General features: G+C 49.5%; 1 protein-coding gene across 1 annotated transcript; it reads left to right on the top strand.

The window, feature by feature from the left end:
* The first annotated feature begins 4,350 nt into the window (after window positions 1-4,350).
* LOC124027079 (retinoid-inducible serine carboxypeptidase-like) lies at window positions 4,351-18,703 on the top strand. Its single transcript, XM_046339628.1, has 13 exons — window positions 4,351-4,508; window positions 4,919-5,058; window positions 5,479-5,568; window positions 5,761-5,916; window positions 7,776-7,850; window positions 13,648-13,720; window positions 15,358-15,395; window positions 15,715-15,843; window positions 16,010-16,094; window positions 16,316-16,429; window positions 16,975-17,112; window positions 17,764-17,927; window positions 18,476-18,703. Exons 1-13 carry the CDS (start codon window positions 4,442-4,444, stop codon window positions 18,536-18,538), a joined length of 1,332 nt encoding a protein of 443 aa, XP_046195584.1. The 5' UTR covers window positions 4,351-4,441; the 3' UTR covers window positions 18,539-18,703.
* Window positions 18,704-20,356: the final 1,653 nt, after the last annotated feature.

Here is a 20,356-nt window from a genome sequence, read left to right as displayed (position 1 = left end):
GCAAAGAAACCTGTAAATTGTAGTGAAGATGCATGTTTCACGAGCTGTGGTCCTTCCATAATTGTGCAACGCCATGCGTGTTGTTGTGATACACCAGTTTTTTGGCGCTTTCAAGACAACTGGGAACTCAACACACACACACAAAAGAAGACAAATAATGTCAGTGATCTTCAGGTCGGAAAGTCAGAGCTCTAGCAAGATGCCTGAGTTTCCGACTTTGAATTCGGAGTTGGATGACCTTTCAAAACTATTTTCCCCAGTCGGAGCTCGTTCTCCCTCCCTTTCCCCGAATTGTCTTGAATGCACCGAAGTCTGAGATTTCTGAATTCCCAGTTGTTTTGAATGCAGCATTTCTACCATCGTTCTTATTGTGCGCTAGCTCCCTACGTCATCACTACAAGCACCATTTGATTCACCAGATACTCTACATGCCCACGTTCTGATACACCAAGCACAGAGAGGGTCTGATCGAAAAGCCGATGGAAAGCTAAGTGCCCACCCAGCCGAGCTCAGCGAGGAGAACGAGAGAGAGCAGGGTTGTACACCAAAGTTACATAGCCGAATTCAACACGTACATTCCAAAATGCTGACAAATATTGACATATAAATCGATTACAAATTACATGACCCTCCCCTGGACTAAATACAAGAAAATACTAAACCCTCCCCCATTTTCCTCCATGTAACAATTGCTTAAATTTCGACCGCTACCTAACTAACTAGTTGCTTAGCTGGCCAGTTGCATTCTTATAAATTTGTAAAAAATCGGATTATTCGACCAACTGTAATGTGAAGCTGCTGTTTTCATTCCTCCTATTGGATTGTTACAAAACTTGACTTCCCCATTTCAAAACAAACGCTCTGACTGGAAGCACTGAGGAGCCGAATGTTTCAACACGGCTTAAATGTGCGATTCCCTTTCTTGCCAATAGGCGACAGCAGAGTATACTCTATCTTTGGTAGTAGTAGTTGTAAACACCAAGTGGCAGTGTTTTCAACCAAGCATTTTCATAATGTACATCAGTGGTTCCCAACCTTTTGGTTAATGTACCACCAAGTCCATTTGACTCTGCCCAGAGTACCCCCTCATGCCCATTACTAGTAAGCCTATGGCCTCAGTCTTATCAGGTACACCCTGTGGATAGGCCCATTACCCCCCCGGGGGTTCTGGTACCGCTGGTTAGGAAACATGGATATACAAAAGACACGTAAACCTTCACAGAAGATGTATCAAACCATGGAAACCTTCACAGAAGATGTATCAAACCATGGAAACCTTCACAGAAGATGTATCAAACCATGGAAACCTTCACAGAAGATGTATCAAACCATGGAAACCTTTACAGAATATGTATCAAACCATGGAAACCTTCACAGAATATGTATCAAACCATGGAAACCTTTACAGAATATGTATCAAACCATGGAAACCTTCACAGAATATGTATCAAACCATGGAAACCTTCACAGAAGATGTATCAAGACATGGAAACCTTCACAGAAGATGTATCAAACCATGGAAACCTTCACAGAAGATGTATCACGACATGGAAAACCTTCACAGAATATGTATCAAGACATGGAAACCTTCACAGAAGATGTATCAAGACATGGAAACCTTCACAGAAGATGTATCAAACCATGGAAACCTTCACAGAAGATGTATCAAACCATGTTTTTTAACAAACAGCTTTTACAACTGATTTAAACAGAGTAGACAACAAAGTAGAAGCAATTTTGGTCAACTAAAAAGTCCTCCTTAAAATCTACCCGCAATTATAAACTGTGTGGTTCCAGCCCTGAATGCTGATTGGCTGACAGCCGTGGTACATGAGACCGTATACCACAGGTATGACAAAACATGTGTTATTACTGCTCTAATTACTTTAGTAACCAGTTTATAATAGCAATAAGGCCAGAGGGGCTGTGGTATATGGTCAATATACCACGGCTAAGATCTGTGTCCAGGCACTCCGCACTGCATCGCGTGAAAGAACAGCCCTTAGCTGTGGTATATTGGCCATATACCACAGCCCCTCGGGTCTTATTGCTTCAACGTAGTATTGTATATATATATATATCAGAGCTACATAAAGAAACTACCTAGTATGTAAAGATGTAGGATTGCTTCAAGTTATATTTAGTTGATTGCTAACATGAACTGCATCAACAACATTCCAAAGTAATCTAATAAGTTTGTAGATAACCTTTTTGCGCCACACTCCTGTTGTTCAGACAGGAGTGTATTGATTAGTGTACACTGAGCAAAAAATTTTGCAATGAAAACAAGAGTTTCTATTGGACAAATTCAGGATAGTCCCACCCGTTTCGTATTCTTCTGTTAGGCTACCTGCCACCCCTCTCACCACTAGGCTACCTGCCGCCCCTCCCCTCTAACCACTAGGCTACCTGCCGCCACTCCCCTCTAACCACTAGGCTACCTGCCGCCCCTCCCCTCTAACCACTAGTCTACCTGCCACCCCTCTAACCACTAGGCTACCTGCCGCCCCTCTAACTACTAGGCTACCTGCCGCCCCTCTAACCACTAGGCTACCTGCCGCCCCTCTAACCACTAGGCTACCTGCCGCCCCTCTAACAACTAGGCTACCTGCCGCCCCTCTAACCACTAGGCTACCTGCCACCCCTCTCACCACTAGGCTACCTGCCGCCCCTTTAACTACTAGGCTACCTGCCACCCCTCTAAACACTAGGATACCTGCCGCCCCTCTAACTACTAGGCTACCTGCCACCCCTCTAAACACTAGGCTACCCGCCACCCCTCTAAACACTAGGCTACCTGCCGCCCCTCTAAACACTAGGCTACCTGCCGCCCTCTAACCACTAGCCCTGCCCCTCTAAACACTAGGCTACCTGCCGCCCCCTCTAACCTGCCGCCTCACTAGGCTACCTGCCGCCCCTCTAAACACTAGGCTACCTGCCGCCCCTCTAAACACTAGGCTACCTGCCGCCCCTCTAACCACTAGGCTACCTGCCGCCCCTCTAACCACTAGGCTACCTGCCGCCCCTCTAAACACTAGGCTACCTGCCGCCCCTCTAAACACTAAACACTAGGCTACCTGCCGCCCTCTAACACTAGGCTACCTGCCGCCCCTATAAACACTAGGCTACCTGCCGCCCCACTCTAAACACTAGGCTACCTGCCGCCCCTCTAAACACTAGGCTACCTGCCGCCCCTCTAACCACTGCCCTGCCGCCCCTCTACTAGGCTACCTGCCGCCCCTCTAACCACTAGGCTACCTGCCGCCCCTCTAACCACTAGGCTACCTGCCGCCCCTCTAACCACTAGGCTACCTGCCGCCCCTCTAAACACTAGGCTACCTGCCGCCCCTCTAAACACTAGGCTACCTGCCGCCCCTCTAAACACTAGGCTACCTGCCGCCCCTCTAAACACTAGGCTACCCTGCCGCCCCTCTAACCACTAGGCTACCTGCCGCCCCTCTAACCACTAGGCTACCTGCCGCCCCTCTAACCACTAGGCTACCTGCCGCCCCTCTAACCACTAGGCTACCTGCCGCCCCTCTAACCACTAGGCTACCTGCCGCCCCTCTAACCACTAGGCTACTGGCCATCTCAGCGAAAAATATGATTTGACATTTGTTCAGGTACCGACTCCCACTCGTTTCTGTTCTTATGGCTGTACAATTTTGATTGATGTTGTAAGTTCTGTTCAAGATCAAGCATTCGTGACCAACTATATTCATTGGGTTTGGCTTGTTAAACCCGTGCCACTGCAGCTGCAGTCATCCAACAATGATTTGCAATTTGTTGAAATTGCTGCTGCCTGTGCACGAGCTGAGCGCCTGCTGCTGACGTCACTCACAATGCACTTTTACAGTCAGGCACGTGTGTTGTGACTGAGTGTGTGACAGAAAAACGTTTTTGTGTCATTTAGAGGGAAAATGCGTGCATTTTAACATGAGTCACTTTTCAAAAGTCGCTAAAAGTTCAAAATAAATGTTTTAAAAGTAGCTAAATTTGTTGCTAGGTGCTGTTTGAAAAAAAGTTTCCAGAGTCAGTCACTTGATTTGGAGGTTTGATTGATTGAGATTGATTGATTCATTTGATTAGCTCTTTTGTCCTCCGGCCGAAGTATACAACCATCATTGCGTTCTTATGACTTGATAAATAAATGTATTTTTCTTGGTCAATCTTCATTTTATACCGCTCCTGTGTTCCGTGGCTTTTAATATGGAAAATTCACAGGACATTTTGCCCGGGACTTTTATTTTGACACAATTCAAGGCGGAGGGTAGGCGTGGCTAGCTTCACAATGCTCATTGATTGGCTCTAAATATCCTGATGGTCTCTCCCCATTTTCTGGTCAGCTGAGGAGTCGGTCAGTCATGTGACTAAAGTCTGACATGACACAATAGTGTAATGAAAAGTGTTGTCATTGTGAAGTTCTTGTGATCAAGTCGGGATGATGGGGTTGACGAAAACAAGCGCTTGCAGCGTTGTGTTGCTACTTGTCGTGGCAATTGATACAGGTAATTAGTTAGCTCTGTCTAGTGATTGTGTCCGATATATCTGTGTTTCAAATAGTTCAATTCCAGTTTGAATATTAACTGCGCCGTTATCCAAACATGCTTGAAATCACGACGGTGACTCCACAGAGTTTAGTCCGCTAAGTACGGTGACTCAGGCTCCAGCAATCAAATGGATTAAATCGATTAATGTGCTTTACTTGGTCGGGTTTCATGTCAGCGTTCAATGTGAAAGCAAAAGTTGGCTAGATACAATGTTAACGTTTTCCTGATCAGAAACCCCCCCCACTGCGCTGTTCCACGACGTCTGCTGCAGCAATCCGGGCTGGGGATTTTGCCATTAGACTGCATTTAAAGACCAAACGTAGCATTTTTAATAACATCATTTCAATGTCTCCAACTCTTGTTTGCAGGGTTCTCGAATCCCCTCAAATCAAAAGAATCCTGGGGATATGTTGACGTACGCGAGGGGGCACATATGTTCTGGTGGCTTTACTATGCTGACAGCCCGTCCGCCAGCTACTCCCAGCTGCCTCTCGTGATGTGGCTGCAGGTGAGTAACCTTACACTAGTCTACACTATACTACTCTCTTACCTATCTGGGAGTGAAGTGAGTAACCTTACACTACACTAGTCTACACTATACTACTCTCTTACCCATCTAGAAGTGAAGTGGGTAACCTTACACTACACTAGTCTACACTATACTACTCTCTTACCCATCTGGGAGTGAAGTGAGTAACCTTACACTACACGACTCTTACCTAGCTACAAGTGGGTAACCTTACACCACAGGTGGTTGGTAGCACCTTAATTGGGGAGGGCAGGCTCATGATAATGACTGGAGTGGAACTGCAAGAGATACATCCTCTACCATCCCTCCCTCTGTATCTCTTACAGTGAGAGGGAGGGAGGGTAGGGAGAGGGAGGGTAGAGGATATATCTCTAATAGTGGTACATGTCTCCATTCCAGGGAGGCCCGGGAGGATCAGGCTGTGGCTTCGGGAACTTTGAGGAGATCGGACCCCTGGACAGAGACCTTGAGCCTAGGAAAAACTCCTGGGTAAACCACACACACACACACACACACACACACACACACACACACACACACACACACACACACACACACACACACACACACACACACACACACACACACACACACACACACACACACACACACACACACACACGGCTCATCAATGGAAACTGTGATGTCAGTGTTTAAGGTGTGTGTGTTTTGCCCCTGCAGGTTCAGTACTCCAGTGTATTGTTCGTTGATAACCCGGTAGGAACAGGCTTCAGCTACACGGACTCAGACGAGGCCTTCGCTACTGACGTGTCTACGGTCGCCTCCGACATGCTGGTGCTGCTCAAACACTTCTTCAACAAGGAGGAACAGTTCCAGGTGGGTTCAGCTTCACATGGGTCGGATCACCAAGGGTGGGTTCAGCCTCACACGGGTCGGGTCACCAGGGGTGGGTTCAGCTTCACACGGGTCGGGTCACCAGGGGTGGGTTCAGCTTCACACGGGTCGGGTCACCAGGGGTGGGTTTCAGCTTCACACGGGTCGGGTCACCAGGGGGGTGGGTTCAGCTTCACACGGGTCGGGTCACCAGGGGTGGGTTCAGCTTCACACGGGTCGGGTCACCAGGGGTGGGTTCAGCTTCACACGGGTCGGGTCACCAGGGGTGGGTTCAGCTTCACACGGGTCGGATCACCAGGGGTGGGTTCAGCTTCACACGGGTCGGATCACCAGGGGTGGGTTCAGCTTCACACGGGTCGGATCACCAGGGGTGGGTTCAGCTTCACATGGGTCGGATCACCAGGGGTGGGTTCAGCTTCACACGGGTCGTCGGGTCACCAGGGGTGGGTTCAGCTTCACACGGGTCGTCGGGTCACCAGGGGTGGGTTCAGCTTCACACGGGTCGTCGGGTCACCAGGGGTGGGTTCAGCTTCACACGGGTCGTCGGGTCACCAGGGGTGGGTTCAGCTTCACACGGGTCGTATCACCAGGGGTGGGTTCAGCCTCACACGGGTCGGATCACCAGGGGTGGGTTCAGCCTCACACGGGTCGGATCACCAGGGGTGGGTTCAGCCTCACACATCACCAGGGGTGGGTTCAGCCTCACACGGGTCGGATCACCAGGGGTGGGTTCAGCCTCACACGGGTCGGATCACCAGGGAGTTCCGGTTCAGCCTCGGATCACCAGGGGTGGGTTCAGCCTACACGGGTCGGATCACCAGGGGTGGGTTCAGCCTCACACGGGTCGGATCACCAGGGGTGGGTTCAGCCTCACACGGGTCGGATCACCAGGGTGGTGGGTTCAGCCTCAGCCTCACGGGTCGGATCACCAGGGGTGGGTTCAGCCTCACACGGGTCGGATCACCAGGGGTGGGTTCAGCTTCACACGGGTCGGGTCACCAGGGGTGGGTTCAGCTTCACACGGGTCGGGTCACCAGGGGTGGGTTCAGCTTCACACGGGTCGGGTCACCAGGGGTGGGTTCAGCTTCACACGGGTCGGATCACCAGGGGTGGGTTCAGCTTCACACGGGTCGGATCACCAGGGGTGGGTTCAGCTTCACACGGGTCGGATCACCAGGGGTGGGTTCAGCTTCACACGGGTCGGATCACCAGGGGTGGGTTCAGCCTCACACGGGTCGTATCACCAGGGGTGGGTTCAGCCTCACACGGGTCGTATCACCAGGGGTGGGTTCAGCCTCACACGGGTCGGATCACCAGGGGTGGGTTCAGCCTCACACGGGTCGGATCACCAGGGGTGGGTTCAGCCTCACACGGGTCGGATCACCAGGGGTGGGTTCAGCCTCACACGGGTCGGATCACCAGGGGTGGGTTCAGCCTCACACGGGTCGGATCACCAGGGGTGGGTTCAGCCTCACACGGGTCGGATCACCAGGGGTGGGTTCAGCCTCACCAGGGGTGGGTTCAGCCTCACACGGGTCGGATCACCAGGGGTGAGTTCCGGGTGGGTTCAGCTTCATCACCAGGGGTGAGTTCAGCTTCACACGGGTCGGATCACCAGGGGTGAGTTCAGCTTCACACGGGTCGGATCACCAGGGGAGAGTTCCGGGTGGGTTCAGCTTCACGCGGGTCGGATCACCAGGGGTGGGTTCAGCTTCACACGGGTCGGGGCTGTATTGTCTCAAACTACTCAATACATTTACATTTTTTAAATTTACATTTTTTAAATTATTTTTTAAAATAATATAGATTTTTAACCTATTGTTATTTTTTGTCTTCTCTAGAGCGTGCCCTTCTACATATTCTCAGAGTCCTATGGAGGGAAGATGGCTGCCGCGATCTCACTGGAACTCACTAAGGTAGGCACAAATTGCATCCTATTCCCTGTATAGTGTATATGGGCTCTGGTCGAAAGCAGTGCACTCTAAAGGGAGTAGTGGAGCCATTTGGGATGAGAACCTTCTGTCTCTGCTGTGGGGAAACCTTTTCCAGTTCTAACACTTGGTATGTAAGTGAATAGGAACCACGCATGGAGAAACTGGTAGCTCAGTTGTACCTGACTCGATAATGGAACAGGGTTTTCAAACTAAAGACTGATATTCACTGTCATGTGTTGAGCCATGCATGACTCAGAGAGGAACTAATGACTGGTGCTAAGTTGGGGCCTACTTCCTCAAACCTCTACCCACACTGGTCAGCACAGTACCTTGGGTTCCTGTCTGTCTCGGCCTTTCTAGCTGTCTCTGTCTCTCTCAATTCAATATACTTTAATGACATGGGAGGAGTTGTGCCTCTTGGCTAATGATATTCAAGATAATAATTGACTGGTTAATTCCTGGAATAATTCATTGATCTGATTTGGTTACTGTATTATTGACTGTATGTTTTACTCCATGTGTAACTCTGTGTCATTGTATCTGTCGAATTGCTTTGCTTTATCTTGGCCAGGTCGATATTGTAAATGAGAACTTGTTCTCAACTTGCCTACCTGGTTAAATAAAGGTGAAATAAATCAAATAAAATTAGGTTATCCTATCCAAATGAATCTGAGGGTCACCATTTAAGGGTTGGATTGGAGACCTTTTGAATAAACTTTATCGGTAGTTATCACTAGCCGTTATACCACTTAATCCTATATCAACAATTGTCTTAATGAACAGTCAATTACTCCATTATCATTAGTCACTTACTCCGTTATCATTAGTCACTTACTCCGTTATCATTAGTCACTTGCTCCGTTATCATTAGTCACTTGCTCCGTTATCATTAGTCACTTGCTCCGTTATCATTAGTCACTTGCTCCGTTATCATTAGTCACTTGCTCCGTTATCATTACAGTCACTTGCTCCGTTATCATTAGTCACTTGCTCCGTTATCATTACAGTCACTTATTAATAATTTGTTCTTAACTAACTTGCCTAGTTAAATAAAGGTTCATATAAAATAACAGTGTTTAAGAAAACGTGTTTACTTTGTCATTTTGTGCTATTGGCTCCATTTTCTCTTTGTCACAAAAAAATGGGACGAAAAAGTCAGACTCTTTCTCTCTTTCAATACGCGTCTCTTGGTACGCGTCTCCTGGTACGCGTCTCTTGGTACGCGTCTCGTCTCTTGGTACGCGTCTCTTGGTACGCGTCTCCTGGTACGTCTCTCGTCTCTGGTACGCGTCTCCTTGGTCTCTGCGTCTCTTGGCACGCGTCTCCTGGTACGCGTCTCTGCGTCTCTTGCGTCTCTTGGTACGCGTCTCTGCGTCTCTTGGTACGCGTCTCTCGTCTCTTGGTACGCGTCTCTTGCGTCTCTTGGTACGCGTCTCTGCGTCTCTTGCACGCGTCTCTTGGTACGCGTCTCCTGGTACGCGTCTCCTGGTACGCGTCTCTGGTCTCGCGTCTCCTGGTACGCGTCTCTTCTCTTGGTACGCGTCTCTGCGTCTCTTGGTACGCGTCTCTGCGTCTCTTGGTACGCGTCTCTGCGTCTCTTGGTACGCGTCTCTGCGTCTCTTGGTACGCGTCTCTGCGTCTCTTGGTACGCGTCTCCTGGTACGCGTCGTCTCTTGGTACGCGTCTCTGTCTCTTGGTCTCTCTGGTACGCGTCTCTGCGTCTCTTGGTACGCGTCTCTGCGTCTCTTGGTACGCGTCTCTGCGTCTCTTGGTACGCGTCTCTGCGTCTCTTGGTACGCGTCTCTGCGTCTCTGCGTCTCTTGGTACGCGTCTCTGCGTCTCTTGGTACGCGTCTCCTGGTACGCGTCTCTTGGTCTCTTGACGCGTCTCTTGGTCACGCGTCTCTTGGTACGCTCTCTGGTACGCGTCTCTCTTGGTACGCGTCTCTTGCTCTCTTGGCACGCGTCTCTTGGTACGTACTCTCTGGTACGCGTCTCTTGGTCTCTTGGTACGCGTCTCTTGGTACGCGTCTCTTGGTACGCTCTTGGTATGCGTCTCTTGGTACGCGTCTCTCGTCTCTTGGTACGCGTCTCTTGCGTCTCCTGGTACGCGTCTCTTGGTACGCGTCTCTGCGTCTCTTGGTACGCGTCTCTCGTCTCTTGGTACGCGTCTCTGCGTCTCTTGGTATGCGTCTCTTGGTACGCGTCTCTGCGTCTCTTGGTACGCGTCTCTTGGTACGCGTCTCTGCGTCTCTTGGTACGCGTCTCTTGGTACGCGTCTCTTGGTACGCGTCTCTTGGTACGCGTCTCTTGGTACGCGTCTCTTCTCTTGGTACGCGTCTCTTGGTACGCGTCTCTTGTCTGCGTCTCTTGGTACGCGTCTCTTGGTACGCGTCTCTGGTCGCGTCTCTGGTACGCGTCTCTTGGTACGCGTCTCTTGGTACGCGTCTCTCTCTTGCGCGTCTCTTGGTCTTGGCTCTTGCGCGTCTCTTGTACGCGTCTCTTGGTACGCGTCTCTTGGTACGCGTCTCTCTCTTGGTCTTGGTACGCGTCTCTTGGTCTCGCGTCTCTTGTACGCGTCTCTTGGTACGCGTCTCTTGGTACGCGTCTCTTGGTACGCGTCTCTTGGTACGCGTCTCTTGGTACGCGTCTCTTGGTCTCTTGGTACGCGTCTCTTGGTACGTCGTCTCTTGGTACGCGTCTCTTGGTACGCGTCTCTTGGTACTCTGCCGTCTCTTGGTACGCGTCTCTGCGTCGGTACCGCTCTCTTGGTACGCGTCTCTTGGTACGCGTCTCTTGGTACGCGTCTCTTGGTACGCGTCTCTTGGTACGCGTCTCTGCGTCTCTTGGTACTCTCTGGTCTCTTGGTACGCGTCTCTGGTACGCGTCTCTCTCTGGTACGCGTCTCCTGGTACGCGTCTCTGCGTCTCTTGGTACGCGTCTCCTCTTGGTACGCGTCTCTTGGTACGCGTCTCTTGGTACGCGTCTCTGGTACGCGTCTCTGCGTCTCTCTGCGTCTCTTGCGTCTCTGCGTCTCTTCTCTTGGTACGCGTCTCTGCGTCTCTTGGTACGCGTCTCTTGCGTCTCTTGGTACGCGTCTCTTGCGTCTCTTGGTACGCGTCTCTTCTCTTGGTACGCGTCTCTTGTGCGCGTCTCTTGGTACGCGTCTCTGCGTCTCTTGGTACGCGTCTCTGCGTCTCTTGGTACGCGTCTCTGGTACGTCTCTTGGTACGCGTCTCTGCGTCTCTTGGTACGTCTCTTGGTACGCGTCTCTGTCTCTTGCGTCTCTTGGTACGCGTCTCTTGCGTCTCTTGGTACGCGTCTCTTGGTACGCGTCTCTTGGTACGCGTCTCTGCGTCTCTTGGTACGCGTCTCTGCGTCTCTTGGTACGCGCGTCTCTTGGTGGTGCGCGTCTCTGCGTCTCTTGGTACGCGTCTCTTGGTACGTCTCTCTTGGTCTCTTGGTACGCGTCTCTTGGTCTCTCGCGTCTCTTGGTACGCTCTTGTCTCTTGGTACGCGTCTCTTGGTACGCGTCTCTCTGGTACGCGTCTCTTGGTGGCGTCGTCTCTTGGTACGCGTCTCTTGGTACGCGTCTCTGTCTCTTGGTACGCGTCTCTTGGTACTCTTGGTACGCGTCTCTTGGTACGCGTCTCTTGGTACGCGTCTCTTGCGTCTCTTGGTACGCGTCTCTGCGTCTCTTGGTACTCTCTTGGTACGCGTCTCTGCGTCTCTTGGTACGCGTCTCTTGGTACGTCTCTGCGTCTCTTGGTACGCGTCTCTTGGTCTCTGCGTCTCTTGGTACGCGTCTCTTGGTACGCGTCTCTTGTCTCTCTTGGTACGCGTCTCTGCGTCTCTTGGTACGTCTCTTGGTACGCGTCTCTTGGTCTCTTGGTACGCGTCTCTTGGTTCTCTGTCTCTTGGTACGCTCTCTCTCTTGGTACGCGTCTCTTGGTCTCTTGGTACGCGTCTCTTGGTATGTCTCTTGGTACGCGTCTCTTGGTACGCGTCTCTTCTCTTGGTACGCGTCTCTTGTCGTCTCTGGTACGCGTCTCTTGGTACGCGTCTCTTGGTACGCGTCTCTTGGTACGCGTCTCTTGGTACGCGTCTCTTGGTACGCGTCTCTCTGCGTCTCTTGGTACGCGTCTCTTGGTACGCGTCTCTTGGTACGTCTCTGTCTCTTGGTACGTCTCTTGGTCGCGTCTCTGCGTCTCTTGGTATGCGTCTCTTGGTACGCGTCTCTGCGTCTCTTGGTACGCGTCTCTTGGTACGCGTCTCTGCGTCTCTTGGTACGCGTCTCTTGGTACGCGTCTCTTGGTACGCGTCTCTTGGTACGCGTCTCTTGGTACGTCTCTTGGTATGCGTCTCTTGGTACGCGTCTCTTGGTACGCGTCTCTTGGTACGCGTCTCTTGGTATCGCGTCTCTTGGTCTCTTGGTACGCGTCTCTCTTGCGTCTCTTGGTACGCGTCTCTGTCTCTTGGTATCGTCTCTTGGTCTCTCTTGGTACGCGTCTCTTGGTATGTCTCTTGGTACGCGTCTCTTGGTACGCACGTCTCTTGGTACGCGCGTCTCTTGGTACGCGTCTCTTGGTATCGCGTCTCTTGGTACGCGTCTCTGCGTCTCTTGGTACGCGTCTCTGCGTCTCTTGGTACGTCTCTTGTCTCTGCGTCTCTTGGTACGCGTCTCTTCTCTTGGTACGCGTCTCTCTTGGTACGCGTCTCTTGGTACACGTCTCTGCGTCTCTTGGTACGCGTCTCTTGGTACGCGTCTCTGCGTCTCTTGGTACGCGTCTCCTGGTACGCGTCTCTGCGTCTCTTGGTACGCGTCTCTTGGCTCTCAAGCCTGGCTGGTGGTAACCCATGCAGATGACAAGGTGTACTGCTGACAGACTGTCTTCTGACCTCCTCAGGACATTCAGTCGTAAAGGTAGAGCAGTTTATTCGTCTTGTGATCGCTCGAAAGGGGCGCCGTCAAATACGGACCTGTACATCTGGGATGTAGCACTCTGTTCTCCATCAACCCCAACTGAGGGGGACTTCACTTCATCTGCTCTGTTCTCCATCGACCCCAACTGAGGGGAACTGAGGGGGACTTCACTTCATCTGCTCTGTTCTCCATCAACCCCAACTGAGGGGAACTGAGGGGGACTTCACTTCATCTGCTCTGTTCTCCATCGACCCCAACTGAGGAGAACTGAGGGGGACTTCACTTCATCGGCTCTGTTCTCCATCAACCCCAACTGAGGAGAACTGGGGGACCCCAACTGAGGGGGACTTCACTTCATCGGCTCTGTTGTTCCATCAACCCCAAATGAGGGGGACTTCACTTCATCGGCTCTGTTTTCCATCAACCCCAACTGAGGGGGACTTCACTTCATCGGCTCTGTTCTCCATCGACCCCAACTGAGGGGACTTCACTTCATCGATCAACCCCAAATGGGGGGACTTCACTTCATCGGCTCTGTTCTCCATCAACCCCAAATGAGGGGGACTGAGGGGGACTTCACTTCATCGGCACCACAAAAGTAAAACCTTCCCATGAATCAAAGTAAACGTGTAACAACGATGGTCAAATAAGACCGGAATATACTCGGCTGTTAGTGGTGAAGCAATAATAATTATCTTTGTGGTGGTAATAATATTAACAGCAATTACAATACATAACGAGAATTCTGGTACCAGTTGTAAAATGACTGTTAGTAATGGCATGTTAAAGACTAGTAATTGTGTGTGTCACACACTCTCTCTAATTGTCTGTAACACATCTCTCTCTCTCTCTCTAGGCCGTAGAAAAAGGAACCCTGAAGTGTAACTTTGTCGGAGTGGCTCTGGGAGACTCTTGGATCTCTCCACTGGGTCAGTATTTACCTCAGAGCACGGAACATCCAGACACCCACTTAGAGCGTCGGAACGCCCACTTAGAGCGTCAGGACGCCCACTTAGAGCGTGGGGACGCCCACTTAGAGCGTGGGGACGCCCACTTAGAGCGTGGGGACGCCCACTTAGAGCGTGGGGACGCCCACTTAGAGCATCCAAACGCCCACTTAGAGCGTGGGGACGCCCACTTAGAGCGTGGGGACGCCCACTTAGAGCGTGGGGACGCCCACTTAGAGCATCCAAACGCCCACTTAGAGCGTGGGGACGCCCACTTAGAGCGTGGGGACGTGACTTTTCCCTTGTGAATATCAGAACATGTCTGATAAAACCTTCAGCAGACAGCTGTTTAAAAGTCAGACCAGTCTGTACAACACTGTATTGGCCAGAAAGGTCTACTCTAACCCTGAAACGCCTGAGATTTACCACTAGTGTCCAGTTCAGGCTCACTAACCACACGTGAACACACTGCGTACCAAATGCCACACTATTCCCTATATAGGGTACTACTTACGTCAAGAGCCCTATGGGTAGTGGCCTAACAGGAAATAAGGTGTAATTTGGTTCTCCGCTGTTGTTCCCTGTGTGGTCATGTGACTGACTGAACAAACGGTTAATCTACTGCTGCAGGTTTCTCCTCTTGTAAAAACCCTTGTCTGGACGGCTCAGAACAGCTTCATGCATGAGGGGTTGTTGTACTGTTCCGGTCAAAGTCACCAGGGGTGTGTTCATAAGTGCACACCCGTAGCAAACTGTTTTTGCAACGTGAACACTCATTTCTTATTGGAGAAGTTCAGGTAGGTCCCCTTTCGGTTTCAGCCCTGGTTGCTTCTGCGTTGTTCCACCCCCCCCCCCCTGGCTAGCTAACCAGTGTGTTCCCTACTGACGGTATAACCCTGGCTAGCTAACCAGTGTGTTCCCTACTGTATGACCCTGGCTATAACCAGTGTGTTTCCTACTGACGGTATGACCCTGGCTAGCTAACCAGTGTGTTCCCTACTGACTGTATAACCCTGGCTAGCTAACCAGTGTGTTCCCTACTGACGGTATGACCCTGACTAGCTAACCAGTGTGTTCCCTACTGACCCCTGGCTAGCTAACCAGTGTGTTCCCTACTGACGGTATGACCCTGGCTAGCTAACCAGTGTGTTCCCTACTGACGGTATGACCCTGGCTAGCTAACCAGTGTGTTCCCTACTGACGGTATGACCCTGGCTAGCTAACCAGTGTGTTCCCTACTGACGGTATGACCCTGGCTAGCTAACCAGTGTGTTCCCTACTGACGGTATGACCCTGGCTAGCTAACCAGTGTGTTCCCTACCCCCTGGCTAGCTAACCAGTGTGTTCCCTACTGACGGTATGACCCTGGCTAGCTAACCAGTGTGTTCCCTACTGACGGTATGACCCTGGCTAGCTAACCAGTGTGTTCCCTACTGACCCCTGGCTAGCTAACCAGTGTTTTCCTACTGACTGTATAACCCTGGGTAGTGTTCAGTATGGCACCACTGTATTGGACGAGTCCAGGTAGTCCCCTTCCGTTTCCCATGTTGTTATTGTCCCCATTCGGTGCCTAATGAACTGCACAGCAAAGCAAACGTTCTTCTCCTCTTCATCTGCAGACTCTGTTATGACCTGGGGTCCTTATCTGTACACCACGGTGAGTCTCTCACACACACACACACACACACACACACACAGCCTAGTAAAATGCGTTTTCCATGTTTGTTTGTTTACAGGCACATTTAGCTTTTGATGCGTTTTACATTCTATGTAGTTCTTTCTGCAGACTGGGTTGTTTAAAGTCTGGAGAATACAAAATGCAGCTTGTTTTGGTACCTAGGTATTGTAGTTTCTCTTCTTCGACTGTCTCCCCATTGTCCTCCAGTCCCTGCTAGATGACTACGGCCTGCGGGAGGTGAACAGTGGTGCATGTTGGGTAATGTAGTTCTCTGACCCGTCTCCCCATTGTCCTCCAGTCCCTGCTAGATGACTACGGCCTGCGGGAGGTGAGCAGCGCAGCAGAGGCGGTGAAGCAGGCGGTGGATCAGGGGCAGTACCTGAAGGCCACAGAGCTCTGGTCTGTCACTGAGAGTGTCGTGGAACAGGTCAGTTTTGTGTTGGTGTGAATCACTGAGAGTCGTGTGTGTGTGTGTGTGTGTGTGTGTGTGTGTGTGTGTGTGTGTGTGTGTGTGTGTGTGTGTGTGTGTGTGTGTGTGTGTGTGTGTGTGTGTGTGTGAACTCCATGGTCATTCAGCTCCCGTCTGATTTCAGAACACAAACGGAGTCAACTTCTACAACATCCTCACCCAGGAACCTGATGAGGAGATGTCCTCCGTGGCTGGAGAAGGATTCCTCTGTAAGATGCCTTTTCAGTTCCGTCTTAAACCAGAGAATAACAAACAAACAAACAAATGGTTTATTTGAACATCCTGGTACATATTGTATGACATATTTTAAAACACAAGTAAAACAAGTTTTGATACAAAATATACAATCTGTGAAAAGATTGTCCTTTCTAGATTACACTGTCACTTCCTGTTTTTTAAGTTGGTTTACTTTTCGTGGTCCCTCCCACAGCCCTACTGATGCGGCACCACATTAGCCCCCTCCACCGCCAATCACTGAGCCAGTTGATGAACGGGCCAATCAGGAAGAAGCTGGGAATCATCCCTCAGAATGTCACCTGGGGAGGTAAGACACTGCTACTGAGTCAAAAAATTGATTCATTTTAAAAAGTGCTTATATTTAACTTTTTTGGCAACCCGACCAAATTCGCATAGACATATGTTTTATAAATCTGTCATTCTACTTGAAAGGAAGTCTAAGAAGCGGTAGATCTATTCTAGGTGTGCTATTTCTATGCGTCACATTCTTAAGTTACATTTTGTGTGTCTTGTACACCATCTTCAAACAGCTCAAATACAATATTTTTGGTTATGGAAAGCTGTTGCACCGCGCTTTAGATGGTACAATGATTCTCTACACAATGACTGTTTTGTCACAAACCGAAATTAGGTGAACTATTTAAAAAGTATATATATATATACATTTTTTAAATGTAACCAGGAAATGGTTGCATATTGCACCTTTTCTTTAAAAATAAGTGTGTCCTCCTCTCTGACCTCTCTCTCCTGCTCCACTTCTCAATCTCTCACCCTTCTCTCTGACGTCTCTCATATCTCCCGCTCCACTTCTCAATCTCTCACCCTCCTCTCTCACCCCCTTCCCCCCTCTAGGTCAGGCTGAGGCAGTGTTCAGCAGCATGTCAGGTGACTTCATGAAGCCAGTGGTGGACGTGGTGGATCAGCTGTTGGATGCCGGGGTCAACGTCACTGTCTACAACGGACAGCTGGACCTCATAGTGGACACCATGGGTCAGTGATTCCCCTAGCGAGAGTTGTTTACCGGTGGAGGGGCACAGAATCATCATGCAACACTTACATTTTGTAGTGAAATCTGTTGAAGCATAAACAGTGGAGACCGGGGAGGTGTCGTCCGGGGAGGTGTCGTCCGGGGAGGTGTCGTCCGGGGAGGTGTCGTCCGGGGAGGTGTCGTCAGGGGATGTTACTTTCTGAATGAAATCAGTTAGTAGCAGCTTGACAGGGTGTGATGTGGATGGGGGGCCCAATGTGGATCTGGACGCTTGGGGGCGACGTGGATCATTTGGTGTCATCATAGTGGTTTCTGATTGGTGGTCAGACTGTCTCAGGTGGAACAAATTTACTCCTTTTTTCAATGTTGAAGACTTACGCAAACATTATTTCTGAATTTAAAAGAAATCTGAGTGATCTAGTTTTTCAAAAGTATCTGTAGTCATCTGATTATATTTTAGCTGGTAACAGATTTTTTATTTTATTTTTTATAATCCGTTACTCCCCAACCCTGACTATAGTGCAGTCAACCATTAATCAATATTACCATTAATACATTGACTATTGGTCCCTGATACTTTCATACATGAGGATTGTTGATTTGGATACAGATGATCAATTGATTACTGATTGATTGATTATGTCTTATCACAGGTCAGGAGCAATGGGTGAAGCAGCTGAAGTGGTTGGGGCTCCAGAGCTTCAGCCAAATGAAATGGACCGCCCTTAATGACCCTGCCTTCCCGGGGGTGACCGGCGCCTTCTACAAGACCTACAAGAACTTCTCCTTCTACTGGATCCTTAAGGCTGGTCACATGGTGAGGAAACAGAAACGTGTGTCCTAAAATCTCTTTTCTTTTCAACATTATATTTATTAGCTTTTCAGACGGGGTCAAGCATCAGTTGGAACAGTAATATTGATCTCTCCTTTTCTCCCAAAGTGCAACCTTGTTTTACTTCCCTTCGTGGGTTTGAAACAAAATGACTGGTATATGGAAACATCCTCTATAGCCCATGCCTACATAAATCCCTTGGTTTTTACAATGGTGGAGAGTAGTGAATGAGTGTACACTTCAGGAGGGAGAGATTATTGGGACGTGAGCCTAGTGTCTGAGTAGGAAGGTGATGCAGAAGATTGAACCCCAGTATTCAGTCATTATAGCCTTTCATTGGGAATATCTCAATTGCGTCCTCTCTCCTTCTCAAAGCCTGTTGGAGGAGAAGATAAGAGGGAGGGGCCTCTGGCTTTCTCATCCAATGGGTTTTGAGAAGGAGACAAGGAGAAAGGTTATGCAATTGAGATCCTCCCCTAGTATCCCTTTTTGTCTTGCACTCCCATGATTCATTGCTCTCTCTCTGTTATCAGATCCCCTCGGACCAGGGACCCATGGCACTGCAGATGCTGAAGATGATCACACAGCAGGACTGACACACACACACACTCTCTCACTTAATAACACACACACGCATACCGCACACACTAGAGCTGGACGATATGGAGACAAACCAATCCAGATTATGATATATTTCCTTTTTTATTTTTTTGCAATATTGTTAAATCAGTTATTTTGGGGGAGGTGTGCTAAAAAAGCCTATCGGACCACATGGACTAAAAAGTCCTATCGTGATGAATGTAACTACTGTGTTTAATAGTTACTTTACATTAGAAGAGCTTATCATTTAATGGTTAGTTACTTTACATTAGCGAAGAGCTAGCTATCATGTTTAATGGTTAGTTACTTTACATTAGCGAAGAGCTAGCTATCATGTTTAATGGTTAGTTACTTTACATTAGCGAAGAGCTAGCTATCATGTTTAATGAGTTACTTTACATTAGCGAAGAGCTATCTATCATGTTTAATGGTTATTACTTTACATTAGAGGCTAATAAGAGCATCTTCTGTAAGATGAGGGAATAAGAGCGTCTGCTAAATGACCCATTTTTAAATGTAAATTAGCGGCAGGGCTCTAGACGTGTGTTTCCAGGGCCAGGTAAGACAACTGAGATGGTAGACTACGATCCAAAAAGTAAGATTCCGGTACACAAGGATGGAGGCAGCGGTAACTGGTTGGTTGGTAGCTAGGACTCCGTTACACAAGGCGGGAGGCAGCAGTAACTGGTTGGTAGCTAGCTAGGACTCCGGTACACAAGGCGGGAGGCAGCGGTAACTGGTTGGTAGCTAGCTAGGACTCCGGTACACAAGGCGGGAGGCAGCGGTAACTGGTTGGTAGCTAGCTAGGACTCCGGTACACAAGGCGGGAGGCAGCGGTAACTGGTTGGTTGGTAGCTAGGACTCCGGTACACAAGGCGGGAGGCAGCGGTAACTGGTTGGTAGCTAGGACTCCGGTACACAAGGCGGGAGGCAGCGGTAACTGGTTGGTAGCTAGGACTCCCTTACACAAGGCGGGAGGCAGCGGTAACACTGGTTGCTAGCTAGCTAGGACACAGGTAGTTTCGTTCTCCCCTCATCATAATTTTATTTCCCTTTTGACCAACATTTAAATCTCCTAGAATATCATGTGTCCCTCAAGCATGAAGATCAATACTAACCTACTTCATGGTGATTTGTTTGACAATCAGATAAAACCAGACATGTAGTGTTCATGCCACATTAAAAGGTCATACATTTTCACAGTTAAATGACATGTCTTCACACACAGGAAGTCCCGTGAAGAAAACATGTCTTCTTATGGAAATCAAATGCCAGTCCAACTGATTCATCCTGCTGCCAGCCCTGAGGGACAGGCTGAGACTTTTCATAGCAGGAATCAACAACGATGCATAGGCTATTACTGTTGACCAGATAATGGTTCTAGAACAATCCACAGGAACGTTGTGTAGCAAAATCCCCCCAAAGAATGGTTCTAGAACAATCCACAGGAACGTAGTGTAGCAAAATAACCCAAAACGATTTGGTATGAGGAAGATGGTGTCTGTAATTTTTTGGTTTATCGTCCCAGCTCTAGTACGTACACACACACACACACACACACACACACTCTCTCTGATGCCAGCTGGAATGGCTCTGTCAGATATGGCAATCAGGAAGAATCACCAAATATAACCGACTGCTCAGTCCAGCATCATATATTGATCTCTATCTCGTACCATTACTGACGACCAACTGCTCAGTCCCACATCATCCACACTGTACCATTATCCACCACAGAATCTGCTTCCATACTGGTGCACTATATAGGGAATAGGGTGCCATTTCAGATGGTGCACTATATAGGGAATAGGGTG

The sequence above is a fragment of the Oncorhynchus gorbuscha genome, unplaced genomic scaffold (genome assembly GCF_021184085.1).
Source record: "Oncorhynchus gorbuscha isolate QuinsamMale2020 ecotype Even-year unplaced genomic scaffold, OgorEven_v1.0 Un_scaffold_2939, whole genome shotgun sequence".
NCBI lineage: Eukaryota > Metazoa > Chordata > Actinopteri > Salmoniformes > Salmonidae > Oncorhynchus > Oncorhynchus gorbuscha.
Note: the sequence above shows the minus strand (reverse complement) of the source record. Positions and strands in the feature narration are given on the sequence as shown.

Coding starts and splice junctions, on each gene's coding strand:
- LOC124027079 (XM_046339628.1), top strand. CDS start 4,442: ATGATGGGGTTGACGAAAACAAGCGCTTGCAGCGTTGTGTTGCTACTT. Junction 15,396..15,714: donor GTCCTTATCTGTACACCACG/GTGAGTCTCTCA, acceptor ATTGTCCTCCAG/TCCCTGCTAGATGACTACGG. Junction 15,844..16,009: donor CTGAGAGTGTCGTGGAACAG/GTCAGTTTTGTG, acceptor GTCTGATTTCAG/AACACAAACGGAGTCAACTT.